The sequence below is a fragment of the Peromyscus eremicus genome, chromosome 19, assembly GCF_949786415.1.
Source record: "Peromyscus eremicus chromosome 19, PerEre_H2_v1, whole genome shotgun sequence".
NCBI classification, from domain to species: Eukaryota; Metazoa; Chordata; class Mammalia; order Rodentia; family Cricetidae; genus Peromyscus; species Peromyscus eremicus.
This window is the reverse complement of record NC_081435.1, coordinates 5,525,579-5,545,942: the sequence shown is the minus strand read 5'-3', so window position 1 is coordinate 5,545,942 and position 20,364 is coordinate 5,525,579. Positions and strand designations below refer to the sequence as shown.

The 20,364-nt window shown below is 38.1% G+C and overlaps 1 protein-coding gene across 1 annotated transcript in view; it reads right to left on the bottom strand.

Moving 5' to 3' along the window:
* The window catches only part of Taf4b (TATA-box binding protein associated factor 4b), a 123,038-nt gene that overhangs the window by 19,531 nt on the left and 83,143 nt on the right, over window positions 1-20,364 (bottom strand). Inside the window, exon 14 of the mRNA XM_059246361.1 lies at window positions 16,653-16,757. Within this exon, the coding sequence (XP_059102344.1) occupies window positions 16,653-16,757 (105 nt within the window). The remainder of the gene's footprint in view (window positions 1-16,652; window positions 16,758-20,364) is intronic.

Genomic DNA, 20,364 nt, shown 5'->3' with positions numbered 1-20,364 from the left:
AGGATGTAAAATTCAAGAACATCCTCTAATACATACCAAGTTGGAGTCCAACCTAAGCTACATGAGACCTGTCTTTAAAAACAAAACAAAACAAAACAAACAAAAAAAATCCAACCTAGACTATGGCTAACTCCTCCAAGTGTTACTGAGAAATTTAACTATCTATTTCTCAATGGGAATAACAACAGAATTTTGGGTAGCTTTAAGTGGGTGGACCTGACCCCTCATATTGCTCAATGCTTCTTCACATTAGTGGAATCCAGCTACCAAATTCTAATAACATGTTTGAAGGGAGTCACAATATCAAAATGACAAAATAACACTCAGAGTTGTAGTGTCGAAATGACATTCCACACATTTCCAAACACACCACAGGAGAAGGTACTGCCCATAGTTGAGAATACTCTGAGCTAATCCTCTGCCAAAAGCACATGCAAGCAGCATTTAAAACAAACAAACAAAATCCAATTAGTAGACTTAATCTATCTCACCATTCAAATTCTAAAATTGATGACTTACCCAGCATTACTTGCTTAATCTCTAAGGGGAAAAAAATACATACTTTTATTTGCTATGTCTAAGACTGACTCAAGTAAATGAGGAATATTGGTTTTATTGGTATTTCTAGAAAAAATAAAACCAATAAACACATAAGAAATACCATTGGAAATCAAATTACTGAGTGAAATAATATACGTACAGGACTTTCTGAAGGACCCATGTATGTGTAGCACTGGCTCACACACATAAACACATACATGTCCTCGATAGCAATACATGGTAAAAAACTAAAACCTCCTTGAATAACACATTCTAAACTAAATCAAGCATAAATTACCTTCTCTATGGCCCCTAGTTGGGTAGTACAGCTTCAGGAAACTTTAGGAATGTTTAGGAGGTGAAATAAGACCAAGCTGGAAAATTAGGTTGCTGAGGGGCCCTTCTTAAGTTGTAGCCGGTCCTAATTCTTACTCCAGCTTCTGCTTCCTGGTAGAAGCATTTAAAAAACCATTTAAAAAATAATAGCCATGTATTCTGGCATACGGATCAAGCCCTCTGCTATGTCTATCCATCATAGAAGACTCTAATCCTCTGGAAATGTAAGCAAAAATGTATTTCCCTCTCTGTTTCTGCCGGGTATCCTGTCACAGCAATGAGAAAAGCAACACACACACACACACACACACACACACACACACACACACACACACACACACCATGTTCACTGACTGAAATCTTTCATATTGTTAAGATAGCAATATTATTCAAATTAATCTATATATTAAATTTAATTTCTATCAAAATATCACATCTTTGGATAAAAATACCAATCTGATTCTAAAATGTGAAAAATTTAAGAGAGCCATAATAGTCCAAACACTTCAAAGTTAAAAAAAAAAAAGGTTAAAGGATTCTTATTTCTTAATTTCAAGACTTACTATAAAAGTTACAGTACTGAAGTGATCAAATGCAGCATAAAGATGAATGGAGTAAAACTGACAGACCAGAAGTAACTCTGACTATCAACTGGGTCTGACGAGGTTGTTGAGAACCTTCTGTGGGAAAAGAATGGTCTTTATAAAACTGATGCCAGACAACTGGATGTCGATGGTCAAGGAAACAGATCAGTGCCTTGCTCAGCCATCATCAGAGAAGTTTCCTCCTGAAGCAGATGGGAACAAATACAGAGACTCACAGTCAATGTGCAGAGTGTAAGCCCTAAATGGAATGTGTCTATCAACTTCTTCCCCTCTAGGACCAGGGGACCCTAAGGAAGAGGAGTGTTAAGAGCCAGTGGGATGGAGGACACCCAGGAAACAGGCCTTTTAAACACAGCAGGACTGATGCACATAAGAACTCACAGAGGCTGTGACAGCATGCTTGGGGCTGCACCACAAGAGGTCCCAGCGCTGAGAGGGAAGTGAACACACGCTCCAATCCTTAATCCAAAAGCTAGCTCCAAATGACAAATACTTGAAAGTGAAATATTTTTTTCAGAGCGAGTCTCACTGGGGAAACCACTCTTAGGAGCAGGCGCAGTGCCCAGCAGGAGACGGCAAACACAAAATGAACTCAATGGAGTCTTTAGAGGTTCTTGGTTACACAATGTCGTATCAGGGCTTTTTTTTTTTTTTCTAAACCTTACAGCACCTCTGCATATATATATATTATGGTTTTCAGTGTTTTTAAATGGGATTCCTGTCTGTGTGAATGTGTGTCTGTGTCTATGTTTGTTTCTCTGGCTTTTTCTTCTGTTTGCTTTGTCCTATTTCAATTTGTTTGTTTTTGTTTTATCTTATTTAACTTTATCATTCCTTAGATGCCTGTTTGTTTTCTGATGACGGACCAAAAGGGTGGGATGGGAGGTGAGATGGGGAGAAACTGGGAGGATTTGGGGGGGGGGGGACCATAATCAGAATGTAGTATATGAAAAGAAGCTATTTTCAATAACAGAAAAAAGAATTTTTTTAATTATTGATTGATTGATGATTGATGATTGATTCATCCTGTTTATGTGTGTTCATATACGCACACTACGGCTCATGTGTGGATGCTGGAGGGCAACTCCAGGGGAATGAGTTCTCTTCCACAAAGTGGGTCCCAGGTATTGAACTCGGTTCATCAGGAATAACACACTTGCTGAGCCATCTCCCTCATCTAGAAGAATGAATTTGATGTGATTCACAACATGTCAAACAAATCAAAGATAGAGTAAATATAAGGGCTAGAATGTGTTAATCTTTAAGAAGTTAAACAGAGATATAAATCTTTGTGGAATTGTATTAGATAATAGTTTCTTGGTTATGATCCTCAAAGCATAAACAATCAAGACTAGACTGGACTTTATTTCCACAAATAGATGGGTGAATGGTCAGTAAGCACATGAAAACATATTTAACATCTTTAGTCATCAGGGAAATGCAAACAAATCCACAAGTGAGATACACTTCACACTCACTAGGAGAGCTACGGTTTTAAAATTCAGATGATAGTAAGTGGTATCCAGGAGGCATTGGAACTATCCTGCATTGTAAATGACATGTACAATCACCATGAAAAGCAGTTTTTCAGCTCCTCAAAATATCAAACATCAGGTTTCATTTGATTCTGTAAGTCTACTAGAGACATACCAAGAGAAAGGAAAACCAAGAACACATCAACTTGTTTATGAATGAGAATGGCATTATTTTTAGTTCTCTAAAAGGGCAAACAACCTAATGTCTAAAAGTTGACAAAAGGATAAACAAAGCACTGTGCATTCACAAAACGGATTATTCCAACAAAACCAGAAACAACAGCTGATGTATTCTACACCATGTATAGACCACAAAACCACGTTAAGTGAAAAAAGCTGAACATGAAAGGCAAACCATGACACAATTCTACTTACATGAATGCCCATTTGGATTATATGGACACTATTCCAAACGAGCCATTTTTATTTTTAGAGACAGGGTTTAATCTGTGTATCCTTGGCTATCCTGGAGCTCACTCCATAGACCAGGCTGGCCTCAAATTCACAAAGATCCACCTGCATCTTCCTCCAAGTGCTGGGATTAAAGGTATGTACCAACATAGCCAGTTCAAAGAGACAAAATTTTGAGAAAAAGTCCCAAAGCTGATGACTAGTTGTGACAAATATATTCAAGGGTTAGAGTGGTGATAACTGCACTGTGTGGTGAAAATACTGACAATCACTGAGTTGTACAGTTTAAAATGGTGAATCTCCCCTTACCCCCTCCATCAACACTTGAGACTCTGAGTTCATAAGGGTGGGAGAGCTGCCCCTGCCTGCCACCAGCTGCAACACTCAGGAGAGCAGGCCCAGCACCTCGAGTAGGCAGCACAATAGAGCCAACCCCATTGATGGAGGTGTGGGTGAGCCAACTCTGAAGTTGTGAGCATGGGAGAACTGTCCCTATTACCCATCTATCATGTGGTGGCATCCATAAGGAAGAGATGCCTCTCTCTGCCACCCCCCCCCCCCCAATCAACTTCTGAAGCAGGTGGGAGAGCTAGCCCTGGCCCTCACCAGCTTCAGCAATCAGAAGAGTGGTCCCCTACATCACATCACACCTGGGCAACACAGCAGAGCTGAACTGACCCTGAAGGTGTAGGTGTGGGAGATCTGACCCTGAGGACATGAAAGCAGGAGAACTTGCCCCGCCCCTTGCTCATCACTGCAAGGGGTGAACTTGCCCAGGACAATGCAGGAGAGCTCAATCTAGTGGTGAAGACAAAGGAGAGCTGGCAGGCTGACCAACCCTGCAACTACTCAGGCCCAGAACCAGGGTTATGAGTTAGCCCACCCCAATATCCACCCCATCTATGATCTGCTGGAGCATGTGAACGGACCTATCCTGCAGACCCAAAGCTGCAGGATCTCCATGACACAGGACGACAACAGGGATAACCAAGAGGAGTCCCAGTGAGGGGTCAGCATCCACAGTGTAGCAGAAACCAGAGGCCTCAAACCAGACCAATGACTCTTTGCAATGAACACTTGCAAATAAAGATAAATGGCTAAAAGGGTTTACCGAATGACTGTGTTGCTTACAGCTTTCTTAGATTCATTTCTTCCTTCTCTCAAATTTTATTTTATTTTATTTTATTTTGGGGGAGGTTGCAAGTGCAGAGGGTGGATACAAAGGGACGGGAAATGAATGGGATGGAGATGCATGATGTGAAAGACATAAAGAATAATAAAAAGGGAAAAATGGTGAATTTACTGTTCATAAATCAAGTATCAACAACCCACTCAAACTAAAAATTTGTAGGTGCTGCAAAGTCTAAACAAAAAATAAGCTCAAATAAACATTTCACAATCAATTATATTCTCCTAGTCAATACTCTGGAATTCTTGTGGAGAAAGTAAAAACAGGAGTTCTAATGTCACAAAGTTACTACTACAAGCATATCTAAAATAGATTCACTGTTTTTTGATGGAAACTTTTTTTTTACAGGTAACATTAATTGAAAACCTGAACATCTAATTTGGGCAAACAGCACAGAGAACTTAACTGTCATTTCAATTAAGGAAAGCCACTTGTAGTAATCTTCCGACAATAAATGTGATTTGTTGTTAATTAGTACTTACCTATCATTTTAGAAAGCTCTCTAAAACCTGACTAATACTTATTACATTAATCCTATATAACAAGCAATTCATGCTTTTTAAAAATCACTAAAGTTGAGCCAAGTAGCTGCATAAGAGTTTGAAACAAAGCATTAAGGAATATTTGCAACAATATAGTGAGTTAAGTAAGAATGCTACAACATAAGAGTAGTATTAGTCTAAATTACAGAAAAAGCATGCATATAATAAGATAGGTACAACATTTCAAGAAATGCTTCTGGGATCCTGAAAGCTCACAGAAATAAATGTAAAGCTATGCGATTTTAAGCAAGCAACTTTCTCAGCATAAGCTTACCATTAAGTTAACTTTAATGAACACACTTTCAAAGAAAAAATTAAGTTCTTAAATGCTACATATAAACACCATGTGCCCTCAGGAGAACCTTATCCAAAACACTTAATGTAGCTATAGAGTACTAACAATGAAACACTCAAGAGCAGAAAGGATTCCTAAAAGGTTCATAGACTGCTCCAAGATGTTTCAGCTTTTTTCCCCCTACATCATACAAATTTTTAGTTTAATCATTAGCATATAATGGTCAGCTGCTAAAAAGGAACATAATACTTTCACCATTTGTTTGTGTCCACATCATAGTTCTGAATTAAAAGTCGGAAAATGCCAGAACACAAATCCAGCACTGCTTCAAAAAAAAAAAGCAAGCTAACTTTTAGATGATTGCCCTCTAAGAAAATGGAAACCTAGTTCTGTTCTTCTCATCACTGTATCTAATACATCTTTCCCTTTTGAGTTAATCTGTTAGTCCCCAGCCACTCAATTTTTAAAATTATATTTATTTACTCATTCATTCATTGGGGGAGAGGGGCATGCTCTGGTGTTCCTGTGGAGGTCAGAGGACAAATTACAGGATTAGGTTCTCTTCTTCCATCATGTGGTCCAGGGAATTAAACGAAGGGTTATCAGGTTAACTGCAGTCACAGTTACCTATTAAGCCATCTCCTTGGCTTAAAACATTCATTTTTACTATCAATTCTATTTTTTAAGTTTGAAAGGAAAAAGTCAAAACCATGGCCCAAAATTTCATTACAAAAAAACCCACACATTATTCTAGAAACTAAACATACTTAACAATACAGAGAGGCATAAATTATACAACGAAATGTATAAAGTAGCATTTAATGACTTGGGAAGTGTACAGATTAGATCATTAAATAAAAAAGTAGGCTACCAAAGATAACATAACAAAATGAATCTCATTAAGTCATGACAGAAGCTGAGAGTGGTAGTATAAATGTGCCTATAGCACTCAGTAGGTGAAGGCAAGAAGATCAGAAGCTTCAGGCCACCACCTACACAGCAGGTTGAAGGCCAGCCTGGGCTACATGATAACCTGCCTCAAAAAAAACAAAACAAAACAAAACAAAAAACCCTACTAACAGAATAAGGGTAAGTCTTAATTTCTCATAATAAAACTTTTTTAGATTAAAGTAAAAATTTTAACTTTAAACATTAAAATTTTTACTTTAAACATTAAAATGGAATAGGAAAGGAAGATATAAAATCAGCAGCAATCTAAGGACTTAAAAGGTATATGGCAAGAAAAAGAACGTGCTCTGGGAAAAGTAAAAATGAATGGCTTGCTAGGAATAAGGCAGGATTTACCAGTCACTAACAAGAAAGGGGCTGGCTTTGGAGTCTGGGGAACCACAGAAGAAAGCAGGCTCAGAGGACAATCTTTCTATCACAGAAGGAGCATGCTGCCTTTCAAAGTCCAAATGCACCTCTTCTTTGTGATGGCAGTGACTAGATTATTTTTTATTATTATTATTATTATTATTACTACTATTATTATTATTAGAAAAGGCATTTCAACATGTTCTACGCCATTCAATCCCTGAGAAATTCACCATGAATTTTAGTGGGTTTAATATTTATTATACATGTACCTCATGAAAATGTCTACAGGAGTTGTTACTTCTTGTTTACCAGATAAGTCAACATGGTATCGATATGCTGGCACGTGTGTTCAGACCACCCTTGTAAGGGTGTGTACATAGGCTTCAGGTAACCCTGAGAGTAGATAAGACTAATGAAGGCACACTGCTGACCTGGCTGCAGAAAACGCATTTTTCTAGCATCTTTCCTCAGAGGTCTGAAGGAGAAAAGGATGCGCCAGATAAGCCCTGCATGCTAAAAGCCAGGGGCTGCCACCATTTTCTTCTCCAACAAAATCACATGTGGGACAACTCTAATTCACATGACTTCAGGATTAAAGGCATGACAATCTACTGTGACTCTCAATAGGCATCATGACTGCATTTCTCAGGTCCCTGATGGTGGCCCTGCAATCCTCCCAAGGAGACAGTTTAGCATATTAGTAGGCTTCCACTTGTTTTTCTTCACTTTCATGGGCCAATACGGAAATTTAAAAGTTGTTGAACTTGTTCATTAAGACTATGCATTCTAGGGGCTGGAGAAAGGGCTTAGTGGTTAAGAGCACTGATCGCTCTTCCAGAGGACCTGGTTTTAATTCCTAGCACCCACATGGCAGCTCACAACTGTCTATAACTCCAGTTCTAGGGGATCTGACATTTTCATACCAATGCACATAAAATAAAGTTACATAACATAAAAAAAAACCTCGAAAACCAAAACAAAAACCCCTATGCATTCCAGAAATGTGGAAATGTGCAATGGACCAAAGCCTAAACTCCACTGACACTGGTGGAATACATCAGTACTTTGGGTCTTCTAGATTTCATGTAAGGTTCAGAACCAATACCTAACAATTCCTTAAAAGTCCAATTATTTCCTTCTCTGATGCGCAGTCACACTGGTAAACGGTTTCAAGTCCAGAGGAAAAGACTAGGAGATTAAAGCACAAACTTCTAGCTGTGTAGCATGGTCTGTTCCCAAGAACTGCTTTTCCCTTCACTTAAAGGTCTTCACGTCTGTGAAGACATAACTGGCTTATGTCTGTAGATTGACTTTACCAAATTAATCAATTCATACTTCTGGCCATCAGACCTAGAAGTCTCTTGTTTATAAAAGTCAAGGAAGACTCAATAGGTTGCTTATTGATTTCCTACCTGTGAAGTCTCAGAATCTCTGTAGCTCAGACTAGAGTGACTACTGTATTGGCTTTGCTGGCCACTACAGTCACTGTATTTGTCTGTCTTTGGCAATTTAGAGCCACTACTGGCTTTTATCATCACTTGTAATCCCGTTATTACCAATAAGTTCAAGAAATCTAGTCTGACAGTGCAAATGCTTATCATTATTAGCATAAAGCAAAGAGACAACAGAACTTTTCAACAATGTTGAGCCTTCTGTCAAGTATATATTCTCATAGTTATGACTTTTAAAAGAGTGTTCTCAAGAGAACCAACTTCCACAAGTTGTCCTCTGACCTCCACATGCATGCCATGGCATGCACATGGGCATATAACATAAAGGAGTAAGTTTAAAAAAACAAACAAACAAACAAACAAAAAACTGTCCTCTAGATCTACCCAGAAGACAAGTGATCAATTCTAACATGATAAATCCCCTCCAACATCTTAATCTCTCCAGCCTCTGTAAACAAGTACTTGGAATATCCAAGTAAGAGTTCTATTGCCTAGTCTGTTTTGCATGGTATAGACTACCTACACATCTAGCTTTTTAAGTCAACAAACCGAAAACCTGCTCAAGCCACTCCTAGCCCACTGCCATAAACCTATCAGCAATCAGTGCTTAGTAAGCTTCTATCAATGAATTTGGCCTCATCCAATCTATATATTCCTTCTCCTCTGACCCCACCATTTCAGATCCATTCTCACACTAGCTCTTGGGCAACAGGAGGCAAAAAAGAAAAACAGTCTGTTTAGGGTATCCCATCTTCTCATGGGTCACACTTCACATCTCACCTTTGGGGACTACCGGAACCTGAGTATGCATAAAAGCAGTAAGAGGTGGCCAAGGCTAGTTCTAAGGAAGATCAGTTAGCCATTACAAAACAACTACCCTAAGAGAAGCCAAAACAGATTACTTGGGAGACTAACTCCTTCACACAGGGCTAGAAGAATTGGTTTAAATTTATGCAGCACTGAGGAGTTCAAGGTTCCCACCCTTTCCTCAAAAGTGTTAAATGTTAACACTACACAGCTGGAAATTCAATTTGAAATTGTAACTCAAATCCTTGTAGACTTTGGATTTGGTTTCAACAAGTCTGTGCCTTTGGCTACAAACGGTAAAAGTTTCTTTTAGGGCAAACAAGGGCTTTAACTTCCTTTTGCAGTATCTGAGCTCAGAATTTAAAGCCTCTTTCTTCTTTAGGTTCTACAGTACATTTTGAAGAGAACAATCTATGTCATTATCCCTGTTTTTGTTAGACTTGGCTCTCCACAAATCTTTATTCCTTATTTGTAGTGTTCAAAGTGTAAATGTACCTTGTTTGCCACTGAATGTCATCTGTGTCTCTGCTGTCATTAAAAACAGGGTGAATATTGTCTAATTAGACCAGAGAACCAATTTTATAAAACCCAGAACTAACTCAAGAACTTATGTTCTACTCTTTCACAGTTGTTTATGGCACACATTTCTGACTAGTACTTAATAAAGGAACATTAAATATGAGACATGTAATACCTCATAGCCCATGCTAACCAGAAGCTATATGAGAAAAGCAATTCTGGAAAGCACAGTATCAATTTAGCAATATAATACAATACAATGTCAGCATACCATCTTCACCTTTTTCTTTCTTAAATGTTTTTGGGGTATCCTGACTTTAAAATTCATAACTCTCCTATTCATTGCTTATTTCTTAAAAACTAGTGTGTGTGTGTGTGTGTGTATGTGTGTGTGTGTGTGTGTGTGTGTGTGTGTGCGCGCGCGCGCGTGCGCGCGCGATTATGCACACATGTATGTGCAAGCAGGGAAGGTCAGAGGGCTGTCTCTGGGTGTCAGTTCTAGCCTTTCACCTTGTTGAGGCAGGGTCTCTCCCATCACTGCTGCTTTAAGTACTCCAGTCTAGGTACATGAGGAACACTTAGAAAATTGGTCTTGGTGGCATAGTGAAAACAGATGGCAGAAAAAGTACCTACTATCTATGCCTTTGAGGAAGTAAAAATTCAATCTGGACTTTCCATGTCAGTGGTGTTCTGGTTAAACGACACACAAAGAATCAATGAGCAGTGGAATCCATCGCTCTCTGCCTCCTGATGTTCCCTCCTACCTAATACGGGCAGATCAATGTTGGAGAGAACTCTACCCAACTTTGAACCATCGAGGGCTTTTCAGGACACAACATCTAGCCTCTCCTGAATTCTTTTTTGGTTATGAGCAGGAAACCCATGCTGAACACTTTCTGCGTGCATCAATAAAATGAAGTGCATGATTTCTAGGGACTAAAGTAGCTGTCTTGCACTTGTACAGAAATAACAGGACTGGGAGGTGGAAGGAATATGACTGCAAAGATGAACAGAGTGGGGGCTAGCGACCTACTCCACAGACTTCTTCACAAACCAGAGTGTTTTAGGAATCCAGTCAGCAGTTGTCCAGTAAGTACCCACAACATGCTAAGATACTGAATTTGTAATATAGGATCACAAGGAATAAGACAGGGAAGTTTGTACCATTATAACTCTCAGAATTTATCCCCCCCAAATTAGATAAGAAATTTAGGGCTATTAATGGGACTTCAAATATTTTTCTCTTTTTCAGAAGAATAAAATTGATTTTTTTCTGGTTGAGGTTGTAACTCAGTGGTAGAGTGCATGACTAGCATACACAAAGCCCTGGGTTCAAATGCTAGCAAAAAAGTAATTAACTCATAAAAGATTTTAAAATAGCAAGCACTCAATACTAACTTGTCAAATCAATGTTAATTACTTTATTCAGCTATCTCAAGGGGTCAGGAACTAATAAAACTAAAGAAAACTTGTCCAACATACTATGCATTTTATTACTTTTATATTACTTCAACACTGATTTATAGTTAACTTTCAATTCTTCTTCAAACAGGCTCAGTTTATTTCCTATATATAAAAAATTGTATGCTTGCCCCTTTAAGACAGGTCCTACAGACTGCAGAGATCAGGCCATGTTTCCCTGGAGGCTTCCCCTAACTGAGAGTTAAGAAAGCTCTTTGTCCTGTGTCCTAACAGCAGGCCCTGATTTATGTTACTAACCAAGTCCTGGCTCTTCTACACTCCTGTTCATATACTCTATGTTGAACCAAATCATGTGATGTGAAATTTCCTGCCAGACCCCACAGAACTTCTATTAAAAAGTCTGATACTATCCCTTCCTTCCCCTCCTCTATGTTCTCTTGCTCTTGCTCTTTATAAAGCTCCTCTCCAGGCTTTGCAAGGAAGCTGCTGTTCCCATTTAAGACCCTCAATCATATTTTGGCCCTTCACATATTGTGCGTTTTACTCTTTAATGCTTCGCCTCCCTCCCCAGGACCCATCGCGGCCTGGAGGCCCTTTCTCCAAATAAACCTCATTCCTGAAAGAAGTCATGTATTAGCTTTCCCTTTCCCTGGACTGACTGCTGTTGTCTTATCATTATTTCTTTATTATTATATTTAACATATAACAGATGCAAAATAAAATTTGTTTGACTTTAGAACCCCAGTGTATCTTTGTATTTTTAATTTAAAATACAGTAGAGTCTAATAAGATCACCTCATTCCTAGAGCTATTTAGTAGAGTATGACTTGTGTTTTTTGGAGTCAGGTATGGGGACCCAAAAATGACAAAGAAAACATGTAGAAAGGATTCTTAAACATGATTCTTTTATAGCACCATCATTCATTTATCCTAATTTTATTGCTGTTTCTTCATTCATAAACTTTTGGAAATCCTCTTCCTCCTCTCCCTGCTATCACCCCAAACAAACTACTCAAAAACAACTTGAACAAGTAAGTCAGAGTTAGGGGGAAAAAAAGCTACTACAATCACTAATATTAATAGAACCCTAAGTATTATTCTAAAATGTTCTATCTGAATACCTACAACAGAAAGTGCTAGGAAAGTTTGTGGTATAAGATTTTTCAAAAGGTACAGAATATCTTTCTGAAAGTAAAGATTAGTATGTTTGCATTTTAATATTGATAGTTTGGACAGTGGTTTTTCCTCTGCATGGTATATTGCCACCTTGGACTTTATCCTGTTGCCACAGCTGGTAGGGAGAGAAGGAGGGTCACGAATCCCTAATCCAGAATTCCAGGTACTACTCCCTTCCACAGGTGGGACATCTTAAAAGATAATAGATTATACAGAAGTGTAAGGTCAATAGAAAGCATGGCTTCATGATGCAGCTTCTAGAAGGTCGCCATCCATGGGGGGAAATTTTGAGATGACACAGCTATTTCAGGACTCCTATAAGTAGCTCCTCACTTGTGCTGTGTAAGCAAGCCCACTAAGCTCATTGGTCTTAACAAGCTGGAAGGAAAGAGCCAACTCTATAAAGTTCTCCTCTATCCTCCATAGGCACGCAGTGTCATGTGCACATGCATACACATTCATACTAAATAAATTTAAAAATAAGTCTTACAAGAAATCAGGACTTAAGATCTCTAAAATTTGCAACAAAGTCAAATATGACTAAAGTGAAGGCCTAGAGCACCTGTGAGTCGTAACCCCTTGGGGTCAAAAGACCTCTTCACAGGGGTTGCATACCAGATATCTTGCATATCAGATATCTGCATTATGATTCATAACAGTAGCAAAATTACAGTTATGAAGCAGCAAAAAAAAATAATGTTATGGTAAATGGGGAGGAGGGTCAACACATGGGGAACTACATTAAAGGGTTGCAGCATTAGGAAGGTTGAGAGCCAGTGGCCTAGAGAGTCTAGTGGTCAGCATTTCAAACTCACTCTGAGCCATTTGAACTGAAACAATGATATTTCTATTATGATGACAAAGATAAACTATTAAGCACTTACTTGATAGTAGAGTTTATAAAAGTCAATTCATAAAGCATGACAAAGCAAGTGCTGTACCATTTCAACCTACTGGGATAACTGAGGAACAAAGCTTAAAGGACTCTCCACATTTAAAAGCTTACCACAGTTAAGAATCAAACTCAGACCTGTACATGTACTTATTTATTACCCCATGTGCTGCAACGAGTTCTCACCAGGAGTCAACTGAACAGACTTTGTTATATAATGTCACTAGACTAGGAAAGTAGGTCAGGAGCTTAGGAAGCATTCTTAAATGAGTTACAACATTAAACACAGTTACTAAGTGGGTTTAAAAAATTTATAATATTCTTGACACAAAAAGTATGGTAAGAAGGCCTGTTCACAGTCATATACTCGATGAAATATCATGCTACATCTTGATATTTACCCAATTTACATACATATGAACAAAAAACAAAGGGTAGTGAGTTGTCCAGCGCTAGGAAAGTAGAAAATACTCTCATGAACTATCTTTATCACATTTTTAAGTATATTGGTATCTGAAACATTGAGGACATTATACTAAGTCAAATAAACCAGTAGTGAAAGAAAGAATACTATCTAATCCCACTTATGTGTGATATCTGAGTAGTCAGATTTACAGAAGCAGAGTGGAGTGAGGCTTACAAGGGTCTTAGGGAATGAAGAATTGTTTAATCAGTATAGTGTTTTAGTCTTATAAGATGTAAAAGTATGTGAAATCTTTCAATAATGTGAATATGTTCAATACTAATTACCTACACACTTAAAATGGTTCAGACGGTATTTGAAAAAGGTTTCAGGAATAAAATATTAATAGATACACAGGAGCAAGAATGTATCTCACTGACAAACTATGTGAGGCTCTCAATGTAATCCACAGAACTAACAAAATAACTAACAAACTAAGATATAGGCCAGAAGAACAGTCTTTTTGTATAGTCCAATAAAATAGTCAGTAGCCACTAGTGAATACTAAAATTCATGTTCATTTAAAAGTTGAGAATTTCAGCCTGGAGAGATGGCTCAGGGGTTAAGAGCACTGACTGCTCTTCCAGAGGTCCCGAGTTCAATTCCCAGCAACCACATGGTGGCACACAACCATCTGTAATGAGATCTGGTGCCCTCTTCTGGCCTGCAGTCATACATGCTGTATACATAATAAATAAATAAATCTTTAAAAAAAAAAAAAAGAAAATGAAAAGTTGAGAATTTCCTCCCTTATGTAGCTAGATTCAATTCAGAACTAAACAAATGCAACAGACACAAAAAATTTTCACACTCACAGCAAATTCTCTTAGAACAGGTTCATAGTGTGCATAATAACACTCATACTGACAGATTCACTTCAAAACTGTACAGTGATAAAGGTGGCATTTCAAATCAGTAAGTTAAGAATTACCAAATAAAAAGTGTTGACTAGTTATTAGGACCAAGGAAATAAAACTAAACATACATTAACAACTTTCCCCACCCTTTGAGACAATGTTTCACTACAGAGCCAAACCTGGCTCAACCTTGCTATGGAAGCAAGGCTGGCTGTAAATTCCTGGCTCCACTGAGATTGTAGGTGTGCATCATTACCATGGCTAATCTACACTTCAGCTCTTATGTAGAGATTTAGGAACAAACTTAAACCAGATTTATCTTGTTTTGAGAGGAAAGATTCATTCAGTCTCACAGTTTCAGAAAGGTCAATTCATCAGGACAGGGAAAGCATGGTAAAGTAGAGTTCGCTACACTGAGCCAGAAAGAAACACTGGGTAAATGTGGGAGGCCCTGGGTTCAATACTCAGCACCATGAGAAAAAGCTAAAAAAAAAAAAAAAAAACCTAAAAAGCACAGTGTGAAAATGCTAAAAGTATTAGAATGTAATTCTAATTCAGAAAGGGCTTTCAAAGCCAGGATGGTTACAATCCCTGAGTTTAGAAGCTGAGGCCGAAGGATCCAAGTTCAAGGCTAGCCTGAGCTATACAGTGAGAACTTGCATAATAATAAAAGAAGCAGCTAAACATATAGGGATTTCTAAAGAGAAGTTAAACTGAAAAGACAATAATAGATGCCTGATTTAAAAAAAAATTAAGGTTTTCAAATGTAAAGCAAGCAAAGTACACTTTAGATGAATAAAGACCAGAAGAACAGAAAAAGAGAGGAAAGGTTTCTATTTCTTTAATAAACTGTGAAGCATAATTCCGTGGGAAAAAGAAAAATTTTAAAGTGACAAGTGATGAGAAACCAGTCTAGTTATTTCTTATTTACACTATTACGAATAATCAAAAATCAACAAATAGTATTTATTAATAAAATGCTACTGACTCTTGGACTGACTTTAAAACAAGCCAAGGGTTTTGTAAAAACCGTCCTTACCTGAGAGAGTTGGTACAGACATAAAGGAAACATGGCAGGTAAACTGATAGCTGACAGAGCAGAAGAGGTAAGGTAGGCAGGTCAGAAAAGGTGGACAGGAACTCACTATGCTGCTCTCTCTACCTTTGTGCATGCCTGAGTTTTTCTAGTAAATTTCCTTCTCAATATGGACATTTTTAACCCAACTAAGTATTTCCAGAATTTCACTTACACAATTTAAGTAAAAAGAATTCTAAGAGGCGATGAAAACAAAGGCCTGAAAATGACCTGAGTATTTATTGGGAAAGTGGTTGAATAAATTATGATTCATTTAAATGCAGTACTGGCATATACCCATGTAAAAAAGTTCAGGACATGATGGTAAATATTTGTAATCCCAGCATTCCTAAGGAGAAATGGGAGGTGGAGATGGGATTATCACCTGGAAGCTTGCAGGCCAGATAACCTGAAGTAAGCAATACTGCAACAAAAACAAGAAAGACCCTGCTTTGAGAAAGTGGAAAGCGAGAACTGAGTCCTGCTGGCTGTTCTCTCATCTCCATATGTGCATTTAGGCAAGAGTATGTATATAACCCACTCACACACACAAATGTGCACAAATAATTAAAATTTTAAAATGGTATTTAGGAAAGAATAAGACAATAATTAAGCCATATAAACACATTCTGTGCTCAGGTATAAGAGGGCAGATGCAGTCTTAGTAGTGGGATGGGTTTAGATAAATATTAGAGAGATTATATAAAGATGTTAAAAGGGGCCTAGAGTGATGGATCCGCCCTTGGAGTAAATACTGCTTTTGCAGAAGAACCAAGGACTACTTATAGCACCTATGTCAGATGGCTCAAAACCACCTGTAACTCCAGGGGATCTGACACCCTCTGTCCACTACAGTCATCTGTACTCACAGGCACACACACACACACACACACACACACACACACTAAAAATAAATATTAGCAAAATGTTAACCTATGGAGATTTTTAAAATTGGAAATAGTGAAATTCAGTATCCCTGGAGATGGTGACTAGAAAGGATGACAGAATATGTAGGAATGAAGCTAAAAGAACACATGTTTTAAAAAAAAAATAAATGGCAAAATCCATTTTATAAAAGTGGCAAAGAAGAATTTCAAGAAAAGCTTGACAGCATGTAGAGCAGGACAGACTATTTCCATGCCTTGCGTCTTTTGTTTTTTTTCTGGCTTACTTTCTGGACATTAAAACAATTAAATAACAAACACTGTTTTTAGTACCTCATTTCCTGACTCTAGCGGTCTCTTCTTCCGTGGTCCAATAGCTGCAAGAGCCGTGAGATTAGCATCTCTGTACTGGATCTGGGCGAGCTCCAGTTGCTGCAACTAGAAGATGGGGAAAAAGAAAGTCCATGTTTACACAGATGCTCAGGGAGAAAGAAAATGATCATGAAACCAGTTTCTGTATTTATTCCCAATAAAATTATAGAATAAAATAAATATTGACTCCCTTGCAGCCAAGGGCACATTCCTGATGTGGTAACCCCACTAATACCTAGTCCCTAATCTTTATAAGAAGAGACAGAGCTCAGGGAAGAGGAAGTGCAAACAGAAGAAGAAAAGGAAATCGGAACGGTGCTTGTTCATTACAGAGCACAGTTCTAGTATACTGTATGCTTACAAATTACTCTCATAAACACACTGAAAGGGTATTCACTGACTGCTCACACAGACAAAAACTGCACAGTGAGGGTCTAAGAGATTAGGACAACTTCATGGAAACCACTCAAAGAAGCAGGACAACCAGTCAGTAAACAGAGACAAATGTTCTCACTACAAACATTTACAAAGAAGACTCATAGATTTACTCTGTGTTTGTCTTCATAGCAAAAATCTTGAGTGATGTAGTTTAGTCTGGAATAGCCAAATAGGTCCAGTTTTTCAGTCTCTGGGCAACAGTACAGAAGCTAACTACAAACGATGTCTTGTGAAAAAGGATTTCATCAAAGTGATTATGTATGAAAATAGTTATGTATTTTTTAATAAAGACAAAGTAAAAATAAAATACCATTGCATAAGCCCCCTCAGCTTTTCTAGAAGAGGAAGAATGTTCAAGTCTCATGAAAATCTTACTGCTACGTAAGGCAAAAGTGTCGTTGAGACTGAATGATAGTCACACGCCAACAGGATCAAGATAGTCAATCCACTAAAAAAACTTACATTGGGAATATTCTTTAGGAAAAAAAGAAAGACCAAATGAACCAAAGTTCAAACACACTCTAAGAGAAGATCAGGATGAGAACAGTGGGTCCATCTATGAGGAATGGGTCCTCTTCAAACACCAAATCAGCTCTCTCCTTTATCTTAGATTTCCTAGCTTCCAGAGTGGTGGAAAAAAATCCTGTTGAATATAAGCTATTCACTAAGGGTTTATTTATTTATTTATTTATTTGTTTGTTTGTTTGTTTGTTTATTTATTGGTTTTTTTGAAACAGGATTTCTCTGTGTAGCTTTGTGCCTTTCCTGGAACTCACTTGGTAGCCCAGGCTGGCCTCGAACTCAGAGATCCGCCTGCCTCTGCCTCCCAAGTGCTGGGATTAAAGGCGTGCGCCACCACCACCCGGCCTCACTAAGGGTTTTTTGATATAGCAGCGTAAATATATTTAGACAACAATTAATCAAAGTAAGTAAACTAAGAATTATGTTTTATTTGCTCCAAAATTACAGGACAGAAATCCTTTTTAAGCTGTAGGCTTTCTTATAAATAAATTGTTAGATAAGGGTTTTCAGAAGTTGTAAAACCTTTTGTTGCTGCTGGCCTTTTTAATAAAAACTAGTCAAGAGTCTGATGCTGCCACAATCTAGAACTTCTATGTACAAAAAAAAAAAAAAAAAAAAGACCTTCCCTATAGAGATATGGTATCTTAAAGACAGTCATAACAAATTGGGATTCCCTCCTACCCACTGCAAGAAAGGTTTTTAAACTGACCATGTAAATAACTCCTTTACACATAGGCTTTAGAAAAATTTTCAAAAAAAAAAAAAGCCAAGCTAACAAAAATACCTAGAAACTGACCATAGTTTTTAATTGCTTCTATAGTTCTAATATTTTCTCAAAAACAAAATAGCTTAGCCAGCAAAAAGCAAAGAAACCAGACACTTACAACTGGATCAAGAGGAAGTTCTGGGCATTAATATAGATTTGGTATAACTAGTTGATGACAGCATGAAGCTCAGAAAAAATTCAGGAGGACTGCATGATTATCAATGCAGAAAAGCTAAATTATCTGTGAGAACAACTACAACAACAACCCTCGTGGCACCCACACACAAATCATGGCCAGGAGGCAAGATGGCTCATGGATGAGTAAGATGCTTGCTGCCGAGCCTGATGACCTGAGATTCGATCCTTAGGACCCACATGGTAGAACAGAGAATCAGCTTCCCAAGTTGTCTTCTGACATCCACATGTGAGCTGTGGCTTGAGAGTATGTACACACACACACACACACACACACTCATATACAAATAATGTAAGACAAAACAAAACAAATCTCCCCAATTCTAATGAAGTCATTCAACAAAATTGAAAGATGTAAATTCCCACACACAATAATCATCATCTACCCAAGTATCAATCAGTAAGAAACAGGTGGAAACAGACACAATGAAATGAAATACTGGGGAGTAAATCAATTATTTACAGCTATCTGTATGCTTTGAGCCACAAAATAATCACACAAGAAAAACAAATGAAGAAACATACTAAGTTCGTGATTTGCTAAGTCAGATACAGATTCTGAAAGCTGAGGCCACAGCTCAATGGCAGAGCACTTATCTAATATCTAGTACGTGTGAGGAGGCCCTGGGTTTAATCCCCAGAACTCAACTCCCTACCTTACACACCAAAGGATTTTCTGCAACTGACTCAAGTATCTGACATAATTCCAGTGAGTATTTCTGGTGAGTAGGGACAAACTGATTTTAAGGTTTATATGGGTGATCAAATTATAATTCGAGAGAGGGCGCTTGCTTAGCATACATGGGAACTACTCAGCACTGCAAAAGGAAATGCAGCTGTGGTCCTCACCAGGCTGTAAGTAACAGAGAGAGCCCTGGACATCTCCTGGAAGCTGGGTGCTGAGTAAATGACAACAAAGGTCAGACCTGCTGTCAAAGACTTTAGACACCTGTCTTTCCAGCTTACTAATCCACTTCCACCTTGGAAATGCCCCCCCACCACCACTTTTAAAATAAAGTATTCCTTTCCATTATACACACACTAAATCTGTCCTTACCACCTGAATGTCTGACCTTATGGCCATTCAAGAAATGGAAGAGTAAGTGGACTTTCATGTATAAAATAAAGTTTAAAAACATTCAACTGGGACCTGAACTTCAAATGTTATACAAAAATTAACTGAAGGTGTAAAAAGCATAAACTTCCATAAAAAGCACAGAGAAAATATTCATGAGTTGGGAGTCTAGCAAAGACTTAGATATGGTATATCTATCCATAAAAGCATTGACAAACCAATCTCTATCAAAATTAAAGTCTTCTGATCTGGGATAGATACATTTAAGAAAATGAACTGTTAGTTTTATGTCAACTTGATGAAAGCTTAAGTCATTTAATGCCCCCACCAGACTGGCCTGTGGTGCATTTCCTTAACTGATGATTGATGTGGAGGGCCCAACTCACTATGGGTAGTGCCACCCCTGGGCTTGTGGTCCTGGGTGCTATAAAAAAGTTGGCTGAGCAAGTCATAAAGAGCAAGTCAGTATGTAGCGATCCTCCACAGCCTCTGCTTCAGTTCTGACATCCGGTTTCCTATCTTGAGCTCCTATTTCAAATTCCCTTCGTGATGGGATATGATTGGGATGTATAAGCTTAAAGAAACCCTTTCCTCCACAAGCTGCTGCTTATAATCATGGTCTTAGTAACAGCAATGAAAACCCTAACTAAGACAGAAACTGGAACCAGGTTTTGTTT